Genomic DNA, 22,040 nt, shown 5'->3' with positions numbered 1-22,040 from the left:
GTGAATATGCACCTAATAAAGTGGCCACTCGGCGTAAATTAAAATTTCATATTAAAGTGATAAATCTTAAAAGTCATAACTTATTGCAAAGAGTTAGAAAATGCAAAATCCATATAAACAGTTTTCTGTAGCGATTAATATTTTTGAAGAATTGGTTGTCAAAAAGTAACATCATGACAAAAACTAAATAAATAATAATAAATAAATAAAATGTATACCCTCTTTTTTAATTTTAACATTTAGTTAATCCCTGAGCTTCAAAAAATATTAACATCTTGGTGGTTGATTATCCATAGAAACTATGCAATATATTATGAAAATTCAACATTTACTAAATTGGAAAGGTTCAGTGACATCCTTCCCCCTTCTATACATCATAGTGTAGAAGAGGAAGGAATGGGAACAGTTCCTACCCATATTTTATACATTTCATATCCTCTGTCATAATTGTATTTCCAACCATCATAATCAAAGATTATGTAGGTAAGAGGTGTACAAAGCAAACTTTGATAATTCAGAACATCAAGATTTGTTTATCCCAAAAAACTACTTGTGTATATTAAAGCTGCATTTTGCACTTTTAATAAGAATAGCATGGATCAAGTTAAAAGCACATCCAAAAAAGATAAGTCTTAAAGGGACATTACCTAGAAATTTTGCTTGATATACTCTGTCCTTATGAAACATGCAAAAAAAAAAAAAAAATGCAGCAATAATGTATATATAATTAGTAAAGCTGCAAATTAAAATTAACAATCATGATTTTAAATTTTTTTCCTGCTATATCACTGTTCAAAATCTGTATACTTTGGAAATAATGGATACAACTGTTATCATTTGAAAATTTTACCAAAGAAATAAACTTAATTTTCAAAGTTTAATCTAAAATTATCATCTCATCACCTGGAGACTAGGATGACATCCTAAATCTAAAAGTGTTCGAACAACCCCTACATGGCCCTTATTCACAGCTATGTGTAGTGGCGTTTGACGTCGCTTGTTACGAGCATTTAGATCAGCTCCTGCTCGAGCTAATAATTCCATTACACCAGGTTCATCGCCAAATGCTGCATGGTGAACTGCTCTATCTCCATCTTTATCCTAAAAAACAGATTATAAAAACTAGTTTTCACATAATATATTAAGGACAATATTTTCAGCCGAATGACATCTATGTAATTGGATATCAATCAACTTTTATTTTATTCTTTGTTTTTAGGTTTTATTTTAATTGGATTTCTAATCATATTAAGAACTATGTTATATGAATATATAATGGTGTTCTGTTTTTTCATCTAGTTATTTGAATTTTTATTTTCTTAACTGAGCAGAAATCCAGATCTTTCATTAATAATGTAGCAGGCATTCTATTGACCCTATGCAAAAAAAAATAAATTTAATAATTAAACTATACTAATAATTTAATTTTAGTATTCTTCAGGTACAATCTTCGGTTATAATCTGCATTGTTGATTATTTTTTTAATTAGAAAAGTGTAGCCTTAAAAAAATCAGATCTCACCATGCTGGCATACAAAATGTAATGTACACCTCCTTACATAACTGATTTGTGAAGTGGAATCATCTAACAAACACAGTTTTGATTCCAATTGCTGTGTGCTCTAAAGTGAGGTAATCCAGAAATATATATATATATTTTTTTGGATAACAAGACTGCTGTTAATAAAAGCACAATTCATTCTTATATCCCTATAGTGTTTGAACAAAAAAATAAAAAGCACTGTAAAGAGCACCATTTTAAACTATTCCTTGCCTCCACTCTTCCCCGAAATATGTATATAATGCCTTCAAGGCAACTGCACATATATCTGCTTGTGTGTCTTATAGGTATGCCCACTAACACAGTTAAATGGTGTCAGAACTTTCCAATTACATATTAACCATAAAAGAAGATATGCAATAAGTAGAAAATGCCATTTCAAATGCTACACATGTTAATAACATTCATCACCAGATTGGCACTGAAATTGTTTGGTGGGGTTATCTGTTTGTCAAGTTCTGAAAATTTCCATCTATCTTGTGCTTATTTATATAGATCTCAATTTTCACAAGACTACATATCTTTTAAAATTATTGAATATCACATCACAGGTTTGTTAGTTTGTTTGTTATTTGGTTTTTAGGAGCATTAGCAACTAAGGCCATATTGCTCCGGGATATGCGGTGGTCATTCCCTGACCTTTCCGCATCCTCCATATTTGGTGGTGATGGGCTCGAATCCCGGTCTAATCAAGAAGCATGTGCTACGCACTGCTGCTCCTTCCCACCTGGCTACGGAAGCGCCTCACATCACAGGAACTATGAATCAGTGCTAGAGAACCAATGTGTCAAAGCTACTTAAATTTAGTAGATGATAATTACTATTTTTATTTTTTTAATGAAAACCACAAGCATGAGAGGTATTAGAACCTATAGTACTTAGCACCATGCATGAACTGAAGGTTGAGAAAATGAAAGAAGATACTTGTTAACACAGACTTCAATTTCTGTAGATTATAATTTTCTGTAAATACATATGAAGGAAGGTTGTCCCAGAAAATGGAAGTAGTAGTAGTAGTAGAGGCATGTGATGCAAGAAAGCAAGCGTATGTAGCATCAGCCAAAAAAAAAACACTTTCACACATCCAGTCTATCTAAACGTTTGTCCAGTTTCTCCTTGAATTTATTTAAGCTATCAACTTCCACAACGACAGATGGAAACTTGTTCCAGCAATCAACTACCCATTGGCTAAAGGCAAATTTCCACACATCTAATCTATTCTATTCTAGTCTTTCCTCAATTTGATGCCCCCTCAGGTTCGTAATCTGAGCAAGAGGAAGAATCCCATCAGAAATAAGCCTGCTCAACCCATTTAAGGCCTTATACATCTCAGTCAGATCACCTCGCAGGTGCGTAGTCTCCAGACGCTGCAATTTTCAGAACTTAAGCCTTTCTTGGTAAGACCACCCCTTTGTTCCCCCCTCATGAATCTTGTTTCCCTTCTCTGTACTTGCTCAAGCAACTCTACATCCTTCCTAAAATGAGGCCCCCCAAGACCTGTATGCAGTACTCAAGGCATGGCCCAACCATTGCCTTATAGAAAGGATAATCACCTCCTTTTCCCAACTAGCACAAAATTCGTGTATATCATTGACAAAACCCTATGAGTTACTCTGATAGCCTGTCTGCACTGATCAAAAAATTTCATATCTGTCTGCACAATTACTCCTAGGTCTTTTTCATATTCTACCACCCTAAGTGCAGTATCACACAATTGGTATGTTTCTCTGAGGTTACTTCTACCCATATGCAGTACTTTGCATCTGTCAGTGTTAAACTTCAGTTGCCACTTCTCAGCCCATCTGCCAAACTTTTCTAGATCCTGTTGCAGTTGCACACTGCCATTACTGTAATTAACAACCCTGCCAACTTCGACATTAAGCCTGATATACCATCATCAATATTTTATTATCATTATTATTATTAGCCATATTGTGCAAGGAAGCCTGCAGCTTAGTTGCACCAGCCAAAAAAAATTCCCCGAGTTACCCTGCAAGAGAGAGAGAGAGAGAGAGAGAGAGAGAGAGAGAGAGATATTGACAGAAGTAGAAAGGAAACACCAAGAAAGAGAAGAATGATGATATCCAGTTGAGGACCCTGGGTGTGCCAAGCCCATACTCACCAGATGTGAGCACCTGGGCATCATTGATGAATATACAAAACAACAGTGGGCCCAACACTGAACCCCGGGGAACTCCACTAATAACATTAGTCCACGAAGTTGAATGAATAAATTAAGAAAAGTTGGTTCTGTGAATTTGAAGTTGGACAGTAAATGGATGTTGACTGGTTGTGGCATGTGTTCAGATTGTGTTGGAAGAGAGAATTATAGAAGCAAATTTAGAAGCCCATAGAAGTATCTATAGAAAAGTCATTCAGCAGAAGCAGAATGTGTATGAGATAGAGAGTAAAGACACTCTGTTAGAGGTGAATCATTAATTAGCCTAACTGCCTCTTTTGAATGGAATCCATGAGCCTGAGATAGGTTTTGGGGGCACCGCCACAGATGTGGAAACAATACTCCATGGTAGGGAGGATTTGCAATTTGTGCAGAGTGAACAGGGAAGAAAAGGAATGCTGAGAGCGACAGAGAAAACCTAGTTTTTTAGATGCAGAGGAAGCAATATTTGTAATATGCTTATGCCAAGAGAGAGATTAGAAGTCAGGGAAACCCCAAAAGAGATATATGATCCTGCCTAGAAATCAGAGTTTCATCGAAGATAAGCATAGGAACAGAGGAATCCTTTTTGTGAGATATAAGACAGGACTGAGTTCTAGAAGGATTGAATTCAACTAAGTTATCTTTTCCCCACTGGGGAATTGCCTGGAGATCAGAATTTAAGGAATTGGTAGTGGATATTCGAGAAGTTGAAACTTCTTGTGCAAGGCAAGGTTCCTCAAACTGGAAGGTGGAATACAATGTGCTATCATCAGCAAAACTATGGATAGGATTTCCGGTCAATGGAAGAAGGTCATTAATATACAAGAGGAAAGGAGTGGGCAATAATGGTGGTGTTCCCCCAAGTGTCTCCTGACACTTGGGGGAACACCAGCATTAGTGAAGAAGAAAGAAGGCAGAGCACCATCTACCATCACTAGTTGTGAGTAGTCAGAGAGAAAACTGGATACCCAATTACAAAAAACAGTTGGTAAACCATAAGATGGAAGTTTATTTAGGAGACCTTTATGCCAAACATGATCAAAAGCCTTTGAAATGTCAATAGCGAGATGGGCAGTGGTTGAACCAACTGATAATTGGGATTCTGTCAGAAAGAGTACATGGGTTTAGCATAATGTAAGTGGAAATGGCCACAATTGAGATTGGAACTGAAACTACGTACATTTGTGAAATGAACGAGGAAGTGTTTGGGAGGTTTAGATCTTATCACAGATAAGTTTGTTCTATTAGTTTGAGAATTCATGATGTATTCAATAGTAAGAAAAATTGGGGGCACGCAATGGCAAGAATATACCCAGCTCTTTGACACAACAGGGCCTCAACAATAATTACCCCCCCACCCTACATGCATACTACTTGGACTCTGTCCACTCACTATCTGGCAAAGTAGAGGCAGTGAGATTATACACTAGCTGATCTGGAAGCCTCCTAGAGAGTTACCAATAGGTTATAATAGTGGTTTTCAACTGGGGTGCCACAACAACAATTCAGGGGTGCCACGTAATTTGGGTTTAAGTTACTTAAACTTATTATTATTTTTTTTTTAAATTTATATGTTTATTTCATTATAAAAAGATATACAGTATCTTTTTAATTTTGTAGTGATCTATAATTGATGTTTACTTAGTACCTCTATATAAAGAATAAAATTATTATACAGCCAGGCCTCGCATAACATGAGTTTGATTAATGCGTTTTTCAGTTACCGATATTTGAAAAAAATTATACCACTTTTCACTTTACACGATGCAAATTTCTAGTTAATAAAATCTTGTTTTTTTATGCGATAGTTGAAAAAGATTTGAATCGCGCATTAAGCTTACTGCGCGTTGGACAGGCAGTAAAAAAACAAACATTTGCTTGCTGCCCGCCTCGGTGTGTTCCGTCAACCATCGGAAGAAGACGCATTACTTGTTTGTCTCCTGCTAATAAAGTCAATGCGGACTTTCATTTAAAAATTTGAATTTTTAAATGAGCCAGATGAAAATGTTACCACGAAGGAGATAACGGTAAAAGAACTAGTGAAATCTTTCCTATCGCAAAGAACCTCAAGGCGATATTTATTTCTCCAGGGCCCAGAGAAGATTGTTGTCTGCTATCGGAAATTGATTGATGAAAAGAGAAAGTCAACACTGTTCAAATATTTCCACAACAGTCATTCCTTCATTGTGTATTTTATGTCAGAGGTTCCCAAACTTTCTGGGTTCATGGTGCCCTTAGTGCCTCAGTAATTTTTTCACAGTGCACTCAGACCAAAAGAAATACCTAACAGTTCTGTTTAGTAGTTAGGTCCAAACAACTAATAAATGTTGAAACTGTGAACTTCCTCAAGCTAGTAGTTCACGCAGTGTCCGACAGATGTCAAGTATCGCTGTGTTTCCCTTGAAAATTTAAAATATTCTGCAGCGCATAGTTTGGGAACTGCTGTTTTATGCAATAAACATTTAATTCCATAATTATTTTCATTATCTTTTACATTGTATACAGTTAAAAAGTTATTTAAAAGGTATTTTTAAAATTCTTTATGGACATTCCTGAAGGCCAAGGACCAATTATAATTTTTCCTATTGATTATTTATTATATTCGACTAACGCGTTTCCTTTTTGCACGATGCACTCGCGGGAATAATTAATCACAGCCAGCCTGTATATATATATATATAATTTGTATTATGAAATGTAATTTTTATAATTATATTATTGTAATAACCATCATATATATATATATATATATTTTTTTTTTTAATATTACACACACACACACACACACACACACACACACACACACACACACACACACACACACACACACACACACACACACACACACACACACACACACACACACAGAATCAGATATAACTGGCAAAAAATTGAGCAGGGTGCCACAAAATAAAATAAATGACTTAGGGGTGCCATTATTAGAAAAAGGCTGAAAGCCACTGGGTTATAGGTTTGGACTATCTAGCAGCCAGCCTGCGAACTGTTTTAGAGCTGTACCATTGAAATGTAAGGAAGATTAGCCATGGTATCCATTATAATCTCAAAAGACATCAATCATACTGCATGATGTATGAGATGGGGGGTTACCAGAGCTTTCCTCTGAAGACTAAACATGGGTTCTACCACTTCAAACCTCCACTAAGCAAAGTGGTGGTATTGCACTGGTTGATGAGAGTCATCTACCAGTTGGCATTGCCTGGTAACACAGAGGGGTGGCATTCCTCCATGTGGTGTGGTTGCCACACCTTGACCCCTTCTCACATTGCTTTGCACCTGTGTGGTTACCTCCAGTATGCTAGGTGCTATATTTGAGGACTTGCGCGTGGAGTTTATACCCAGGGTTACTAACCTAATATGTTAAGTATCGATGACTAAAATGATAATATTTTATATTCTTCAAACAACTGTGAAGTTCTGAAGTGTTTGAAATGCAAAAGAGGTATTCAAAGTTCAAATCTAGGAAAATAAACACCATACCTAGATAATATGGGGCAATCTATACAGGACTTTTTGAAAAATTATGCACCATGTCGTAGGAGTCTTCTTAACTGATTGGTTGTACATAGCACCTGCATCCAATTAAAAGGGATTGACTACATGACCACAAGTCAATGAAAAACACACTAACTTGATTTTCAAACTGCAGGCGAATAAGTGTTCATAAACATCATTCCACTTGTTTAATGCCATGCAAAGAATATATATGAATGCAAAGATGCCATTTAAAATTAAAAACAATTTTAATTTTTTTTCTTTGTAATATGTATAAATACACTACTTTTGGCTAGAACTGCTACGCTGATCATGATAAAAACAATGAAAATTTTGTTGCATGACTTTTTTTTTGTTATCTTTCATTTTTATTCAAGCCACATGAACTTACATGCACTTATTATGGTCTCATATACCTCCAAAAGACATGAGGAATGACAAAATCCTGGCAATCACATACCAGGATTATGCATTTTTCATGTATAAACAGACCTTTGGGATGTACATGTGAGTATATCTTTTGACGTAGTTTCCCTGTTCATATACATAATCATCTACCATGTAACTGAATGTATGCATGTTGTCTTGGAAGACAGGACAACAAGGGGTAGAAAAACAAATTTGGCTATTGACAATATTTACCAGGTGGACAGATCTATCACTCTTAATATCATGATTTATTGTAATATTATGTATAAATAGATCCATGGCATGGCTGCAAGTTTTCTCATTAGACTACATCATGGAAAAGTATGATTGCCTTTGTCATTCCTGTTGCATACAATGCACCATCATTATGCAGATAAAGACTCAAACTGAAGAGAATTGTAGGAGCAGATTTACTAAGGATGATCCAGTATATCTGATTGTTACTGGGAGCAGGGGAAATGGAATTTATCCATATGATGCAACCATTATTGACAGATCTTACAGGTTTTGTATCAGAAATGGCTGGAGAGTCTGCACGTATCAATAATGAAATGCAACATTTAATTGGTGTAGGGGTCACCACATTCCTCCCATCTTTGAGTTTGTACTTAGATGTATAGATGCTAGTTCCTTGCCAACTGTCAAGTCACTCTGGTTCACTGGCTGGATGATCTGATATGGCAACTGGTAATTTCTGGTAACAAGTTAAATTGCCATGAATCTGTGGTATTTATTCTGCAATGTAAAAACCTGTCCTATATGTAAATGTTGTTGTAAGCAGGTATACCTGAAAACTTCAAGTTTTAGATTTTAATCAGGTTATTTTTAGCACTTTTAATTTAATTTAAAATACAATATTTTATTGTATTTTAGCCTTCTGCAGTAATTGTTTTATATATACATTTTTATTTATTTTTATCTTACTACTATTTATTTATTTACATTGAAGTTTTATTAGCATTCTGTGTATAGGGTGTGCATCATTAAGTTTATCTACAAAACTTGTTTTCAGCCTTTAAGACCTTTTTAGTGAAATTCTTTCTATATATTTTTATGTACCCTTAATGGTATTTACAAATGAAGGATGTTAGATTCTCAAATTTACACTGGTGAAGTGCTGTCTTATTTAAAGTACTTAAAAATATATAGACATTGTGAACCAGATAAAATTATATATGTCATAAAAGCAGTGCTTTTTTTGTAAAAAAATAGATGCCAGTACTCATTCTTTGCTATCGAGAAAAACTGAAAATTAAAAGGATATGGAAAGTACTCTAATTTCCCCTCCCTATATTGTTACTTTAGTAGTTTTTTTTTTTTTTTTTTTTTTTCAGAATAAGAACAAGAAATTAAGTATATTAACACAGTTTATTAAGCATAAATTTATTATTCATGTATATAAAAAATAAGTAAAATGTGAGTAAAATAAGTAAAATAATTTCATAATAAAGTTTTTGTAGAATATTCCAAATTTTTATTAAGTTCTCATCCGACACCCTATGCTGACTTCTTTTCTTCCTCTTTGTGTGTCTGTTGCTGAATGACGTTTCCGAAGCAGCCATGAATTGACATATTTTGTTGGATCGCAGCAGGTCAGCGGATGGCTCACAATTTTAAGAAGCAGCAGTGAAGAAACTGTTTGTCATCAACGAAGCGCTGGTTGGCGATCAGATTTATTTCTGAAAATCCTCGTTCACATTCACTCGGTGAAATTGGTATCGTACTCAGAGCGTTCATCAAATGCTTCAATTCTTCAGAAACCTTCTTATCAATTAGGTAACCCCGAAATCCACGAATTGCATTTAACTCTAATTGACAATTTTCTAACTTCATTTTCACCAAATGCCAACAATTCATGTTTAGAAGGTTTAATACCTTCGTTGTCCTCGTTTTCCTTCTCTCGTCATCGGTATTGTTTAGTTCTAAAATTAAAAATTTTTTTTTTTTTTTATCTTGAAACTGTTCAAAATATCGGTATCATTCGGATATTCAGGTAAAGTAAAGTGTAAACAGAGATAGGGAAAATTTTCGGAAAAATGTGGATAATGCACTTGCCCGAAATAACATGATTATTTATGGGGTAAAAGAAAATCACTTTTCTAATTCTTGAATGGGGCGCTTACAGCTGATTTACAGAGGTGTCCAACCTACGACCCGTGAGGAAAGTGAACTAAAACAGCATTTTAAATTTTATTATCAAAAAATTTTTCTCATTAAATGTTTTGTTCAGTAAATGTAATTTTGTATTGTACTTAATAAAATTTTTGAATATTTTCAATTTTACTTTTACATGCAATAAGATATCGAAAATGTAACACGCTAAAGAAACTTTGAATTTTTTTGAATATGGCCCCAGTACTGGAAAAGGTTGGACATCACTGCAGTAGAAGATGGGCCAGAGCCCATTGGGAATAACTCTTGATCTACTCACTCTTGACCAGCGCGACTTCTCTGTATGTGGGACACGGAGAAGTCGCGCTGATGGTCGGATAGATTTTACCAGGTATGTACCGCTAAGTTGTAGAATGGTAATCCCTTTAGCTCTCTTAATTCACGCAGCAGCACTAATTGCCTGAAGGCCAGAAATGCAAAAAGTGCATACCCAGTTAACTCTTTCCTAATCCGTTCGCTATATGAAAATTTTCTTCCCTTAACCGAAACAATTTTAAATGTAACTTCCAAGGGGAATTCAAAATAATTAAACAGAGGTCTGACTGAGTAATTTAGAATTATAAAAATGGTTATACAGTTTTATATAGAAAATACCTTAACAATAGACAATAAAAAATGCAAATTTAGTTAAATCATTTTAAGCTTATTTGAATAGTAGGTAAACATGTGAAAAAATTTACAGAATATTATAATTTCGAAGTGCATTGCATCCAAATGTCACACGTCACTGTTAATAAAGGTGCCGGTATGCCGTACTGTTGAGTACCGTCACAAAAAAAAAGCACACTGCATAAAAGAAACTAACCAATAATAGTGATAAGAAATTTTGGATTTTCATTAATTAATGTAATAAGTTACCTCAATTTCCACATCAGCATTATGCCTCAAAAGGATTTTAATTACTTCAATGTGACCATTCTGACTAGCTGCCTGTAATGCAGTATGGCTGGCAAAAACTCCATTTACCTGAAAATATAAAGATTAAAGTATTCTAAATATAAAGACACCAATTATGCATTAAGTCAGAAGACAATTTAATGAGCAAAATGAGATCATTATGAAAATATTCTGCTTTTGAGTGCAGCCCCTGGAATTAATAACATTGTACTACACTGATTTTCTTCTGGATGTAAAGTTGTATAGTACTGATTTTAACATACTTTTTTATGCCATATTTTAAAAATATCACCAAAAATAATCTACACAAAAAAAAAATAGATTGTAAGGTCTCTTACTTCACAAAGAAATCTGAAATTTTTCAAAGAAATTACATTCAGATTATGATTTCTTTAAAAAAAATGAAAATGTCACGCTGCATGAAAATTTGGCTTTGAGAGTGTCATGTACATAACATTACAGGAAGCAACAGCTGCTGCATGCTCAACACTCTCAAAGTCAATCTTTGAAACTCAATACATGGTTAGTCAGGGGATTGTCATATCATGTAGTGATTCATCAGTACCATATCCAGCTATCTTACAGCTGCTGGTCATATCTTTGTTAATATTTTCTCTGGTGCACTGAAGAAACAGCTAGTAATTTAATGTCATTCATAATATCTCAAAAAGTATGAATAATTCTGATTATTTATTTTCTTTCTTGTGTGGGTTTAATCCTTTTCTTTGGGAGTTCTGTGGGCGCGGAGAAGTTTCAACCCCCCTTAAGTTTTGAAAATTTGCAAAAACTTCGCATATAAAATGCTTTCAAATATATAGTTAGGGAAGGACGTTACGTGGTTGTTTTCCATTAAGATTATTACTATATTTAATACCAGTCTTATACCATGTGAATTTAATAATATAGTTTAATAAGCTATTTGTATGTGTATGTTATTTGCTTTTTAGAAGCATTAGTAACTAAGGCCATATTGCTCCGGGAATATTCAGTGGTCATTCCCTGCCCTTTCCGCATCCTCCTTATTTGGTGGTGATGGGATCGAACCCCGGTCTAATCAAGAAACGTGAATAAGCTATTTACCTAAACTACTATACATTAAGGTAACGTTTCAGGTATCTTACTGATACCCATCATAGACAATGCTGTCGGGGAAAAAATAGAAAGGGTTACAAATTTGAATATAATTACCAATATTATGATTTTACAATTACAACTAGCAAATAAACAATTCTAAGTTTGGATTATTGTTACAATAGAACCAGATATTAATTAGGTAAATACAAAGAAATTAAATTCTTATCTGCTGACAGAATCCTCACTGTCGATGCTCCTAGAAACCTGATGTGCATACAGGCAATCCAGAGGTGACCTTTGCTCTCCTACTCTGCACATCAGAGTTGGTGTGCAGGCTGGTTCTGGTGGTCTGGAAGGGGTTGTATGTGGGCTACTCCTTCAGACAATTGGCGTATTTTCTTTTCCTGGTTTCTCATTAAAAGGAAGAAAATATTGTGGGTTGAACTTGATTCCGTTTTCTATTGATAGTCGAGGCTCTGAACATTTTTATGAGAAAGGCTTCTTTGAATTTCCTTCTGTTGTACTGCCTATCTGTAGAAAGGATTCTTGTGTTCTTGAAATCCCAAGTGTAACCCATTGGAAAGCACAGAGGGCTGTGTCGGACTTTAGAACTTTTCCATATTGTACATGTTTTTTTGCTCTTTGATTCTGCATTGTAGATGTCTATATGATTCTCCTATATATCCCCCAACACCTACAATAGGAAATCCAGAATTGTCAGGGTTGTTAGACTGTTGTTTGTTTTCCCAATCTGCTTGATGGAGGCTAAACTTTTGAAAAAGGTGAAGATACCAAATTTCTTGGCTTCTTTAGCTATTTTAGTGCTGACTGATGATATGTACAGTATACATATGGAGGTTCTTCCATCCTTGCTGGGTTGGGGTTGTCTGATGGTCTTGGAGATGTCTTTTATGGCTTTGTTGGTAACATGTACAGGAAATCCATTCTTCATAGCAAGCCTGGTAAAGGACTTTAGAATGCTGATTTTTGTTGAGAAAGGATGACAAAATTTGTAGTTTAATATGATTCCACATTTGGTGGGCTTCCTGTATACTTCCATATATAGCTCTGTGGGTTTTCTTGTGACCAGGATATTCAGAAAAGGAAGGTTGCCGTTGTTTTCTATTTCCATTTTGAATTTGATTTTTTGGTGGTATTTGCTGAGAGCCTCAAAGAATTTACGTAGGTTTTCTGCACCATGGTTCAAGATAGATACACCGATGAGCAAAAACATTAAGACCACCTACCTAATATGATGTTGGTCCTCCATGTGTAGCCAAAACAGCTCGTACCCAGTGAGGCATGGACGCTTTCAAGATTTCTGAATGTGTCTTGTGGTACCAAAGTGTAAGCATCAGATCCTTTAACTATTGTACGGTCCGTGGTTGAGACGCTGCAGATCGGAGTTGCTGTTCGAACACAAACCACAGATGCTCAATGGGATTGATGTCTGGGGAATTTGGAGGCCAGGACAATACCTGGAAGTGTGGTGGCATGGTGCATTATTCATTATTCTGCTGAAAGACGGCACTGCCAGAGGGCAATCCCGTTGCCATGAAAGGGTGTACCTGGTCAGCAATGATGTTTAGGTAGGTGGCAGACGTCCGACTGCTGAGCACATGGATGACTGGACCCAGGGTATCCCAGCAGAACATCGCTGCCACCTGCTTATTTTCGTCCCACGGTGCATCCAGGTGCCGTCACTTCTCCAGGTAAATGATGCACATACCCGGCCGTCCACATGGTGCAACAGGAAACATGATTCATCGGACCAGACGACCTTCCAATCACTCAAGGTCCAGTTTCTATGTTCGTGTGCCCATTGTAGGCACTGTCGTCGGTGAACCGTGGTTAGCATGGGCACTCAGTTAGTTAGTTAGTTAAGTTAGTTATTTGGTTTTTAGGAGCATTAGCAACTAAGGCCATATTGCTCCGGGATATGCAGTGGTCATTCCCTGACCTTTCCGCATCCTCCATATTTGGTGGTGACGGGCTCGAACCCCGGTCTAATCAAGAAGCGTGTGCTACGCACTGCTGCTCCTTCCCACCTGGCTACGGAGGCGTCCCATGGGCACTCAGAGCAGTCTGCGGCCACGCATCCCCATTTTCAGCAGGGTTTGATGTACTGTGTGTTGTGACACATTACTCCCATCACCAGCATTCCAATTACCGGCGAGTTGCACCACAGTCGCCCTTTTGTTGCCACGTACCATCTGGGAGAGCCTTCACTCACCTCGAGCATCGATCATCCAACACCTCGCCGCCGCTTCCCCTCCTCGGACCACTTTTGGTAGGTACTAACTACAGCTGACCATGAGCACCCCACTAGCCGTACCGTTTCGGATATGCTCTGATCCAGTCGTCTGGACATTACAATTTGGCCTTTGTAAAACTTGCTTAAGTCCACTGTCTTTCCCATCTAAAGAACAAGAGTAACACTGATTAACGGAGCCAGTATCAGGTGTTTTTTATACCACGTCCTGACTCGCGCCGTAGTTCACCTGCAGTTGCTTCCATTTCCATAATGACTCGCTTGTCATGATGTTTTGGCTCATCGGTGTATAATGTCATCGACGTACCTGATGCAAAATTTAGGTTTATTCAGTTGGTTTTTCAAGAAATCTTCAAATTTTGTCATAAAAATTTCTGCCATGAGAGGAGAGAGGGCATTTCTCATGCTGAGGCCAGAAATCTGCGTATAGAATCCCCAATTGAATGTGAAGTACAGCTTTCCTATGGAAAGATCTATGAGAGCTATTATTTCTGAGGTAGGAATAGGTCTTGGGTATCCCAGAAGGATATGGCTGTTTATTGCTTGAAGGAGACATGTTTGGCTTCTTCTAAGGGTATGGGTGTGAACATGGAGTCCACATCGAATGACATGAAGATATCATCACAGTTGACTTCCACATTCTTAAGCCTGGAGATTAAATCCTCGCTGTTTTTCAATGATCTCTGGTTCTTTGGAACTATCTGGGAGAAGAGATGTGTCAACTATTTTGATATCATCTACATTTGGTGATGTCTACCACTCTTAATACACTGGTGTGGAAAACTTAAGGACCAGTCAGATTTTCACCTGTAGCTTCTCATAGGAGTGGCCTGGATATGGGAAAAACATACCAAAGCAACTTTGTGAGTTACAGAAACGAAGCAGGAAACAACACCAACACAACAACTGTTTTGTTTCTGTACAGAGGGACTTTATTCAAAAATGGCAACATAGCACTGGCTGCCATGATACAGATGCATCACTGGCAAAATAGAACAAAGGGAAGAGGTGGTCCTCAGTAGGAGATATGGCCACATCTAATGTCGATGCAGGCTTTGCACCACCTGTCCATACTTAGAACAATGTTGTTGATAAGTTCTTGCAGTAACATCGTCCATTCCTCTGTCACCACCATCTTCAGCTGGTGAACATTTTCTGGTGGGTGTGGACATGCTGCTAAGCATCTCCCCAGAGATGTACCAAATGTTTGATGGGACAGGTTGCAGTACTGCCTTCCAATATCTGGAGTTGTGTACATTCATCCTAGATAATGCCTCCCAAATGACGAGAACACCTCGACTGTCATATCGATCCCTTTCAGTGATGTTTGTGGGGTGGTACCGTGTGCCAACCTCTCACCAGATTAGCTGACATCCAGAATCGCTGCTGAGACTGAATCTGGTCTAATCAGTAAAGAGTACCTTACCCCATTGTGCTGCTGTCCGGTCCTTGTGTTCGATGCACCACTGAAACAGTGTCTCCGATGGGCAGGTGTTAAAGGGACACAGCATACTGGCCGTTGGGCAAACAGTCCACCTTTGTGGAGTTGCCTGGCCACAGTAAACAGCGATATCCTGCGTCCTGTGCAGCTGGTTTGCAATGGATCCTGCTGTCTGGTGTCGGTCCCTCTTGACCTGTAGGAGTATATAGCAGTCATCATTGGGAGTTGTTTTTCGTGGACGACCACCACTGGTCCTTCGAACAGCTGTACCTGTCGTTCTTAAGGCCAGCCACACACACGTGAGACAATGCTATGGGCGATACCGAACTCTGCAGCCACACTCCTTGCACTTCGATCTTTCTCGAGCTTCCCAATTATTCAACCCCGGTAAAATCATCCAGATGTTGACTACTGGCCATTTCATTGTCTGTAGCACTGTATGAAACCAATCGAACGTCTGTAACAATCGTGCTCACCATTCAGTAATTTGCCCATAACTGTTAAACTGCCACTTTTATCTGTTTATGCGAGCCCTCTCATCACGATTCAAATTTTTGCATGTGCACCAGCTTTCTACTGAGCGGCCACAGTTATGCAAATTGCCACAGGCTGTTTCGTTTGATTTTGTGGTTGTAACCCTTAGAAATAGTGTTGGTCCTTAAGTTTTGCACACCAGTGTAGGTCTGGCAGGGAATCCTGGTTTATGCACTTTTATATTAGCAAACAGGTACAGCTGTTTGCTTGAGTGTAGTAGTTTAGGTGAATAGCTTAATAAACTATACAGGCAACCCCGGTATAACACGGTTTCGCTCTAACATGATTGATAAATTGTGGCAATCCTCGCACACCACAGCACTTATATAACGTGGTTTCGCTCTAACACGGTTAGAGAACTGCAGCAAACATTGTATTACATGGTATTTTTAAGCTTTTATGTGGGGGAAAACTCTGCTATTACATTGGATGTAAATTTTCAATATTTCCATTCTTTTTTGTGAAAATTATTGCAAAATCCTTAATAAACTATACAGGCAACCCCGGTATAACACGGTTTCGCTCTAACATGACTGATAAATTGTGGCAATCCTCGCACACCACAGCACTTATATAACGTGGTTTCGCTCTAACACGGTTAGAGAACTGCAGCAAACATTGTATAACATGGTATTTTTAAGCTTTTATGTGGGGGGGGGGAAACTCTGCTATTACATTGGATGTAAATTTTCAACATTTCCATTCTTTTTTGTGAAAATTATTGCAAAATCCCCGTATTAAGTTCTGTACTATTGAACTTGTGTTTTTTTTTTGAGACCATAAAAAACTGTGACTTCGAAGCATGCAGTTCGTGACTTTTAAGGTTTTTTTGTAAGGTTATTTTGGTTTTTATTTGATCGTTTATAAATTTTTCCAGTATGTATTATTAAACTTTATTCTTTAGAACTGTATTGGAATAATTTCTTTGTTGTGAATTATATTCCACCCCTAAATTATGCCTAAGGAAAGTAAAAAAGCACTGCTCAAAAGAAACTTTATTTCTCTAGAATCAAAGATGCAAATTTTGGATCGTCTTAAAAAAGGGGAAAAGGCATCATATGTTGCAAAAAGTTTAAATTTAAATGAAGCAATCAATTCAGAGGATGATAGTGCAGATGAAAATTCTGAAGTTCCAAATTTTACACTAAAAAGCATACAGGAAGGCACAAACTTAGCTGAGCAATTCGAATCTTATTTTTTGAATGCAGATCCTTCGACTGAAAGGAGCACAAAGTTCAAAAGGGAGCTTCAAAATGCTTAGCTCCATACCATGAAAAATACAAAGATCTATCAAGCAAAAGTAAACAAACCCAAATTACTGATTTTTTAAAGAGAGCAGAAGATGAAGATACACAAAATCTAGATGCTGCAGAAGAAAATTTAGAGGGTGATGATATTTTGAAACAGAGAAGACGTTCTTGTTTGATTGTGCTTAGCAGCAATGAAGAGGAAGAAAATTAAATGATTGTATATTATCTGGAATATATGTATCACAATTTGTAAGATGTTTGTTCAGTTATTACTATTTTTTAATAAAAAGTAAGTTTCCGATAGTTTTTATAAAGGTGCATTTTTGTTAGGTTTTGGAATGTAACCCCTCTCCCCCTTTTGTATTGGTCCTTAGTCCCATATAACACAGTTTCGCACTACACAAGATTTTATAGGAACCTAACTATCATGTTATACGAGGGTTGCCTATATTATTAATTTCATGTGGTGTAAGAGTGGTATTAAATATAGTAATAATTTAAATATAAATTTTATTTTGGCTTGTTTGCCCAATATTAGAATGAAATCATTTTAAAAATCAAATTAAAAAAAATGCACCAAAATTGTAAAAAAAAAATCATAAAAAATTTGTAAAACACTTGCTGTTACTACTTTTCTGATGTAATACTATCTTCTGTATCTATTTATGTATAACTTAATTCATTTTCATCAACTTATGAATCTAAATTCTAGAGAATTTAGGCTTTTGTAAGCCAAAATCAGATAATAATAAGAGACAGGCAAGATCTTCTCCAATTTTAAAATTTAATTTTGTGTTGCAATCTATTATAAACTGTGTCTATAATTATTAGAAACACAGATAACAATAGAAACATTTACTGGAAGATTCGTAAAGTATTTCATAATGTTACTGCAATACTGGATATTTTTAATAAAGAAACTAATTAAAAGCTCTTTGGAGTGAATTTCTTCAAGAAATTTTGGAGTTTTGTAAAAATTTGTACATGAATTAAATATTAATTCATTCTTATTTTGACTTCATTGCCCAACATTAGAATAAAACTGTCAAAAATTAAATCCGAATTTTAAAAAAAATCATTAAGTTCTAAAAAAAACACTTCTTTTGGATACAATAAAATCCTCTACATCTATTTATGTATGACATGATTCAATTTCTTCAACTTCTAGATTTCAACTGCACACAATTTCTTCAATTTTGGCTGTCATCTCCCCTCTTAGAGGGAAGATGATACCTCTTAGAGCTTCATTGTCCAAACTGGACAATATGAGACTAAGAGGTACCATCTCCCCTGCTGATTTTCAAAGCTATTTTCATGCAGCCATCTATTATAAGCTGTCTATAATTAGTTGGAAAGTCAGATCAGAGTTGACAACACGTAGTGGAAAACAACAAAGTTTGTACATTTTTTGGATAGATTTTTCAAATGAATTTAAAATTTAAAAAGATATATTCCCTGCATTCTCACATTGAATTTTTTTCTCTCATAAGATGCAAAGAGCTCTAAGTGTCGAACTGAGATGTCAGATGAGCTGACATCTCATCATGGGACAATTACACTGGTCAACAAATAAAATGTTATGAAAATGAAAATAACCAATTTTGACTAATTTCATGTTGCTGAACACGAAAATTACATTAAAATTTGTCGATTGGCTCTTGTTTTCGAATTACAGTTGGGATCACATATTAGGGAGTTACTCTACATTATCAACTAAAGCTCTTGGCAACACCGCAGTTTCAGTACCATCACGCCCTTATCACATGAGTGGCAACTGAACTGTCGCTTTGTGTGATAAGTTGTTGTCGCATCAAATGCGTCTTCAACTCTGTTGCAGTAATTAGTATTAACAGTAGTATTAGCAGAGGCATATGATGCAAGAAAGCAAGCTTATTTAGCATCAGCAAAAAAAAACCCTTCCCGTTTACTCCAAAAGTTTGTCTAGTTCAGCCCTGAATTTATTTAAGTTGTCAACTTCCACGACAGATGGAAGTTTGTTCTAGCAATCAACCACCTGCTGGCTAAAGGCAAATTTCCGCACATCTATTCTCCAACCGTCTTTCATCAATTTGAATTTATGCCCCCTCAGGTGCAGAATATGAGCAAGTGGAAGAAAACCATCAGCATTGAGCTTGCTCAAGCCATTCAAGGCCTTATACACCTCAATCAGATCACCTCGCAGATGCCTAGTCTCCAGATGCTGCAATTTGCAGAACTTAAAGCCTATCTTCATAACAGCAACCCTTTGTTCCACTCACTAATCTCATTGCCCTTCTCTGTACTCATTCTAGTAGCTCAACATCCTTTCTAAAATGAGGCCTGCAGACCTGTATGCAGTACTCAAGGTGTGTCCTGACCACTGCCTTATACAAGGGGATAATCACCTCCTTATCCCTGCTAGCAAAATTCCTATACAGTAAACCCCCGCTATTCGCGGTATCTGTATTCGCGGTTTCGCGTATTCGCGATCGCCGATTTAATATAAAATGAAACCTAAAAAATGTGAATTTTAAAGCGCCGTGAATATTTTCTGCCATAAAAAAATATGGGTGTGGCTAAAATTATCTTTCCCGGTCAAAACAGCGCTCAGTGGGAGAGGGGTGACAAAATCGCGAGCGTGAATGTTTCTCGCTAATCCTTGTTCAATATGTGTTATGCGCTTGTTATGGAAGGTTTCGTCGTTTGCTTTTAATTTATATGCTTATAAATTGAATAAATTTATCAATTTATTAATTGATATGCTTACAAAAGTGATAAATCTACCGTTTTGCAGTGTAAAACAGACTTTTTCGAGTGTGTTAACGGAAGAAAGTGACTTTATTGTGGACAAGTTCTTTCTAACCCCTACAAAAATATGACTACGAATAACAAGAGAAATGTGAAAATATCAAAGAAGGTGATGACATTAGCGAATAAAATTGAGTTATTAGATAAAATTTCTAATGCTGAAAGTGTCTCCTCAGTGGCAAAACATTATAAAATCAATGAGTCAACGGTACGATCAATCAAGAAATCGGAAGAAAAAATCCACCGTAGTGTCCGTGAAAACGCGCTAATTGCTTCAAAAATTTGCTCTGTAACTCGTGATGTTAAATTAGAAAAAATGGAAAAAGCTTTAAACCTGTGGATAGAAGACCGAACTCAAAATAAAATTCCGTTAAATTCACTCATCATTCGTGAAAACGCAAAACTCCTTATCAACGCTTTAGCGAAACTGGTGATAGCACTGGCGGGATAGGTTTTTTAGCTAGCAAAGACGCTGGTTTGAAAGATTTGTTTGAAATTTCTAATAAATATTACATTTAATATTAAATTGTTTCTTATTTTCATTTCGATGCCATATGCTTGCATTTCACTATGTACTGTCTATGTATATAGTCATATTATGAGGTACATATAATACATAGACAAAATTTTAGACTAGTTTTTCTTATATATTTCATACTTTGGAACGGAACCCCTTTATTACTATGGGAGCCATAACTCAGTATTCGTGTTTTCGGTATTCGCGGCATTTCTCAGGAACGTAACCCCCGCGAATAGCGGGGGTTTACTGTATATCATTGACAAGACCCCATTAGAGACAAAAATGGTAATTCCTGAATATGGCAACACCGCAGGTACTGGGTGATTTGTTCTCAGGTAACAGTCGTTCTCTATGAGATTTCTACTTTTTGCACAGTATTTTTGTCGTGTACGATTAATATGCCCCGTAATTGTGTGAATAGTTCGAATAACTTCTATTATGTATGTGGAGTCACATTAGTTTTAAGAAAGCATTCCTTAACTGGAGTCATAAAAAAGGCCTACTTCTTATACTATGGGTGTAAAGTAGATGATCAGGACAGGAACTGGGTTCCACACATATGCTGCACTACCTGTTCACATCAAAACTCAATGCGTGGGTGAATCAAAAGGGACATTTTATGCCTTTCACAGTGCCCATGATATGGACTAAGCCAACAAATCATATCACAGACTGTTACTTCTGTATGGTGCTTCCTATTAGAAAAGGGATGACAATGAAGAAAAAGTGGACAGTGACATACCCAAATATACCACCTGCAATTTGTCCCATGCCTCATGGTGAAGTACCGCCTATTCCTGAACCAACCGATCACTTTTCTGTATACTCTGGTGAAGATGAAGACACCGATGAACATCAACTTGATACATGCGAAGAAGTACAGCAGCGTCTACGTCAAGGGATCCACCATTTAAGTGAGCTTAATGACTTCATCAGAAATCTCAAACTGCTGAAGAATAAGGTAGACCTTTTGGCCTCAAAAGGTCTACCCTATCTTCTAGATCATTCTGTGAAAATTACAACATTTCATACTTGAAATAAAGACTATGATAAATTCTATCAAACAGAAGGTGAACTCACTGTTTGTAAGGATGTTGATGGTCTAATGACAACAACAAACATGAGTTGTTTGTTGTATGAGTTATGTTCGTTGCATATTTCCATTGTGTTATTACACAGCGGAAATATGCTGTCTCCAATATCTCTTGCGTGTGCCATCCACAAAAAAGAAACATATGCAAACATGGAGAACATCCTCTTAGGTATACTATCAGAAGTATGAGTGGCAGATATGTGGTGATTTAAAGGTAATCACCATTGTATTAGGACTAAAAGGATTACACTAAGTATTGTTGCTTCCTTTGGAGTGGGATAGTCATGCCAGAGATATGCACTACAAGAAGGGGAGATGGCCTCAATGAAAATCATTA

At 36.6% G+C, this 22,040-nt stretch overlaps 1 protein-coding gene across 2 annotated transcripts in view; it reads right to left on the bottom strand.

Moving 5' to 3' along the window:
* mib1 (E3 ubiquitin-protein ligase mind bomb 1) overlaps positions 1–22,040 on the bottom strand; it is a 501,099-nt gene that overhangs the window by 359,042 nt on the left and 120,017 nt on the right. For both annotated transcript variants that reach the window (XM_090372633.1, XM_090372634.1), the window contains exons 10-11: positions 10,694–10,801; positions 904–1,101 (exon numbers count right to left, since the gene is read on the bottom strand). In XM_090372633.1, coding sequence (XP_090228759.1) covers positions 904–1,101; positions 10,694–10,801 — 306 coding nt within the window. The remainder of the gene's footprint in view (positions 1–903; positions 1,102–10,693; positions 10,802–22,040) is intronic.

The sequence above is a fragment of the Mastigoproctus giganteus genome, chromosome 4 (genome assembly GCF_048544385.1).
Source record: "Mastigoproctus giganteus isolate SK-2022 chromosome 4, ASM4854438v1, whole genome shotgun sequence".
Taxonomy (NCBI): Eukaryota; Metazoa; Arthropoda; class Arachnida; order Uropygi; family Thelyphonidae; genus Mastigoproctus; species Mastigoproctus giganteus.
This window is presented reverse-complemented; position numbering and strand designations above follow the sequence as displayed.